Source organism: Penaeus japonicus, unplaced genomic scaffold (assembly GCF_977035675.1).
Source record: "Penaeus japonicus unplaced genomic scaffold, GWHDUDI00000001_assembly GWHDUDI00000034, whole genome shotgun sequence".
Classification (NCBI taxonomy): Eukaryota; Metazoa; Arthropoda; class Malacostraca; order Decapoda; family Penaeidae; genus Penaeus; species Penaeus japonicus.
In genome coordinates, this window is record NW_028234436.1 from 17,552,928 (window position 1) to 17,557,845 (window position 4,918).

General features: G+C 45.4%; 1 protein-coding gene across 1 annotated transcript in view; it reads right to left on the bottom strand.

Annotated features, from left to right (window-relative positions):
- Positions 1-206: 206 nt before the first annotated feature.
- The window catches only part of LOC122248792 (uncharacterized), a 116,531-nt gene continuing 111,819 nt past the window's right edge, over positions 207-4,918 (bottom strand). Inside the window, exons 8-9 of the mRNA XM_086530873.1 lie at positions 1,835-4,918; positions 207-1,597 (exon numbers count right to left, since the gene is read on the bottom strand). The exon at positions 1,835-4,918 is cut by the window's right edge and continues 1,417 nt beyond it. Coding sequence (XP_086386999.1) covers positions 1,107-1,597; positions 1,835-4,918 — 3,575 coding nt within the window. The 3' untranslated portion in view covers positions 207-1,106. The remainder of the gene's footprint in view (positions 1,598-1,834) is intronic.

A 4,918-nucleotide genomic window follows, 5' to 3' on the forward strand; every position in this document is an offset into this window, starting at 1 on the left:
TCATGCTATTATGTAATTTCATGTAGAATATATATATATTTTTTCTAAACTGACCATAGATATAACTCTTATACGTATCCACTTCTTAAAAATTATCTACATATCTTTGCACGTTCAAACATTCTCTATAAGACCTATAACGATTATCAATCAATCATCTTTTTTTCAGAAAACACATGGAAGAGGTAAAACATACACATACAAAGTATATTTCAACCACTTTATTAGTATATTCGCTTGGGACTATGAATACTTGGGATATACAGAAGCTCTCAAACCAGGGTTACGCTCAGTCTATGTACAACTAAAAAGAGGTGACAATGTAATGATTTCCAAATACATTTTTTTTTTTATGTACCGCATGATTACTGCGAGGAATAGACCAAAAGAATTACCAAAAGAGAAAGAGAGAGAGAGAGAGAGAGAGAGAGAGAGAGAGAGAGAGAGAGAGAGAGAGAGAGAGAGAGAGAGAGAGAGAGAGAGAGAGAGAGAGAGAGAGAGAAAGAGGGTGAGTGAGAAAGAGAAGTATACCACACAGCGTAAAATACATTTTTAGGGATAAGGAATTCAATACTACCACTATAATTCTATAAAGATAAACAATTAATTCGAATTCAGAATTCTTCGACCGTGCTTGAGGCTCAGTAACAGCCGGCTGTAGTGAACACAAGCTTAAAAGACCTACTTTTTCTGTCAAAACATCAGACATTAATTAAAGCAGGAACAGGTCAACTTAAAATCATTTTAACAGTTAAACGCTTGTCGAATCTTCATGACATGCATATCACATTAATCTAATATAATTACTCTCATAATTTCTGTCTCTGAGCCCGCTCAGAGAATCTCCATAGGGAAATAATCTAATAAATCTCAAAGTAAATCTTACTGTGCCGACAGGCTTAAAAGAAATACTCCAGATAACGTTCTTCAGGACTAATTCTCCTGACAATAGGGACACGAAAACGCTGTAGTATGGCTTGGTTATGATAAGGAATTTAACACGATATAAAATTTGAGATACAATTATTGTTGATATCAGAAATAGATAGATCGAAAAGATAAAAACATTAATGTGGGATAAAACTGCTTAAACGTTATATCTTTATCTACAGTGTTTCCATGTGCCGGTTGAAGTCTGTTTCTTTACTTCCAACCCATTTTCGTGTTGCAGCAATTACCAATCCGACGAGACCCACGAGAGATCCCAATAACAAGAGGGCTGTAGTAGCAGATAATGGCAGTACTGAGTCATCTTTAGACGAGGATGAGTATACTTGTTCTGTTCTTTGAGGTATATCAGTATCCGAAGCGAACCGTCGGTGTCGTCTCAGTAAATCACTCCTTTCATTCTCATAGTCTATAGGTACGTCCTCTATCACTGGCTGAGCATCACGAAGTGGGAGAACTAGGCGACCATTATTTGGCATTTCCACGAGGAGGTTCTCGCCCTCGGTGTCTACCACGATATGTCCCGATTTGGCAAATGGTGCTTCAACAAGCTGCTGCACACCCACACTGACCATCATAGACTTGCCCTCGTCCACCTCTCGACGACCTCGCACGCGATTACGAGGACGTGGTGCTGGCTGGTACAACCCTGTAGCAAGTATAAGTTTTACATTATTATGGAGAGTATAGATAGATTATATAGGTAGCATAAGAGATTTGTATAATATATCAGTTTCTTGATTCATATTGAGATAAGACTATGTTTTCATTATCTAAGTAGCTACTGTTTAAAAAGTTTATAATATTTGGGATTTTGTAATAGAAAATGGTGAAACATTTCATTTGAAAGAAAGGAACTATATCTACAAGAGAAATAATTACTTACATGAATGGAAAGCATGGTATTTAGGATCCTTGTCCCCGTGGAAATCTTGTTCATGACCGGGTTTCTTTGTTGTGAATGTGAATTGGTTTGAACCATCCCCTACTTGAGTCGTTGGTCGAGCTGTAGGACGAGTAGTAGGCCTAGGAGTAGGGCGGACTGTTGGCCTGGGAGTTGGACGGGTTGTAGGTCTTGGGGTAGGACGAGTAGTAGGTTGAGAGCATCTTGGGTCTCTAGAGCCAGGTGTACATGTAAATGGACGAGGTGTTGTAGGACATCTTGGATCTCCTGTACCAGGGATGCACCTTGGTTCAGAAGGAATAACACATTCTGGATCAGTTGATCCTGGCAGGCAGGTAACAGCTGGCTTTGTTATAATCCGAGTACACCGAGGATCCTTTGATCCTGGAACACATATTGTGCTTGGTGTTGTTGGCTGACGACATCGAGGATCCTTGGAACCTGGTGTGCAGATGAAAGTAGTGATAGATTGAGGAGTTGTTGGGCTTCTGCATCTTGGGTCAGGAGAACCAGGGTAACAGTTAGGTCTGGATGTAGTTGGCTGACGACACCTTGGATCAGTTGATCCAGGACGGCAAATAAATTGCGTAGTTGGTGTAGGTGTGGTACGTGGTGTTGTTGGTCTAGGACATCCTGGTTCTGTTGAACCAGGATAACATCTGGGCCTGGATGTAGTAGGCTGGCGACATCTTGGATCAGTAGATCCAGGAAGGCAGATAAATTGTGTAGTTGGTCTTGGTGTAGGACGTGGTGTTGTAGGACATCCTGGTTCTGTTGAACCAGGATAACATCTGGGCCTGGATGTAGTTGGCTGGCGACATCTTGGATCAGTAGATCCAGGAAGGCAGATAAATTGTGTAGTTGGTCTTGGTGTAGGACGTGGTGTTGTAGGACATCCTGGTTCTGTTGAACCAGGATAACATCTGGGCCTGGATGTTGTGGGCTGAGGACATCTTGGATCCCTTGAACCTGGAGGGCAGGTAAACTGAGTAGTTGGTCTGGGTGTAGGGCGTGGTGTTGTAGGACATCCTGGTTCTGTTGAACCAGGATAACATCTGGGCCTGGTTGTTGTGGGCTGAGGACATCTTGGATCCCTTGAACCTGGAGGGCAGGTAAACAGGGTAGTTGGTCTGGGTGTAGGTCGTGAAGTTGTTGGTCTAGGACATCCTGGGTCTGTTGAACCAGGATAACATCTGGGCCTGGATGTTGTGGGCTGGGGACATCTTGGATCCTTGGAACCAAGACGGCAGATGAATTGTGTAGTTGGAGCAGGTGTAGGACGTGGAGTTGTTGGTTGAGGACAGCGAGGATCCCTGGATCCTGGGACACAGAAGAATTGTGTGAATGTAGGTTTTGGGGTTGTTGCTGGCTGACACCTTGGGTCCTTTGAACCTGCTCTACAAGTAAACTGAGTCGTTGGTCTAACAGTAGGACGTTGAGTTGTTGGCTTTGGACATCCTGGATCACGGGAACCAGGATAACAGTTAGGAGTTGGCTTTGGTGTAGGACGAGGCGTTGTAAACCTGGAGCATCTAGGATCAGTGGAACCAGGATAACAGTTAGGAGCTACTGTTGTTTTTGAACAGCGAGGATCAGTTGAACCTGGTAGACAGGTGAACGATGTTGTTGGCTTAGGTGTTGGTCGACGTGTTGTAGGCCTTGTTGTTGGCCGGCGTGTTGTAGGCCTTGTTGTTGGCTTAGGTGTAGGTCGGCGTGTGGTTGGTCTAGGTGTAGGACGCGGTGTTGTCAGCCTGAGACATCTGGGGTCGCTTGAACCAGGATAACAAATAGGAGAAGATGTTGTTGGTTGAGAACAGCGAGGATCCTTTGAACCAGGCCTGCATGTGAACTGAGTTGTTGGTCTTGGTGTAGGGCGTGGAGTTGTTGTTTGTGGACATGCTGGATTTCTTGAACCTGGGAAACATACTGTTTGTGGTGTGGTGGGTTCACTGCATCGAGGATCTTTGGAACCTGGTATACAAGGGAAGGGAGAGGTGGGTCGTGGAGTTGTTAGGCTTCTGCATCTAGGATCAGGAGAACCAGGATAACAGTTAGGTCTGGATGTAGTTGGCTGGCGACACCTTGAATCAGTTGATCCAGGGCGGCAGGTAAATTGCGTAGTTGGTGTAGGTGTAGGACGTGGTGTTGTTGGTCTAGGACATCCCGGGTCTGTTGAACCAGGATAACATCTGGGCCTGGATGTTGTGGGCTGAGGACATCTTGGATCCCTTGAACCTGGAGGGCAGGTAAACTGGGTAGTTGGTCTGGTTGTAGGTCGTGAAGTTGTTGGTCTAGGACATCCTGGATCTGTTGAACCAGGATAACATCTGGGCCTGGATGTTGTTGGCTGAGGACATCTTGGATTCCTTGAACCTGGAGGGCATGTAAACTGGGTAGTTGGTCTGGGTGTAGGTCGTGAAGTTGTTGGTCTAGGACATCCTGGGTCTGTTGAACCAGGATAACATCTGGGCCTGGATGTTGTGGGCTGAGGACATCTTGGATCCCTTGAACCTGGAGGGCAGGTAAATTGGGTAGTTGGTCTGGGTGTAGGACGTGAAGTTGTTGGTCTAGGACATCCCGGGTCTGTTGAACCAGGATAACATCTGGGCCTGGATGTTGTTGGCTGAGGACATCTTGGATCCCTTGAACCTGGAGGACAGGTAAACTGGGTAGTTGGTCTGGGTGTAGGACGTGAAGTTGTTGGTCTAGGACATCCTGGATCTGTTGAACCAGGATAACATCTGGGCCTGGATGTTGTGGGCTGAGGACATCTTGGATCCCTTGAACCTGGAGGACAGGTAAACTGGGTAGTTGGTTTGGGTGTAGGACGTGAAGTTGTTGGTCTAGGACATCCTGGGTCTGTTGAACCAGGATAACATCTGGGCCTGGATGTTGTGGGCTGAGGACATCTTGGATCCCTTGAACCTGGAGGGCAGGTAAACTGGGTAGTTGGTCTGGGTGTAGGACGTGGAGTTGTCGGTCTTGGACACTGTGGATCTGATGAACCAGGATAACATCTGGGCCTGGATGTTGTTGGCTGAAGACATCTTGGATCCTTGGAACCAG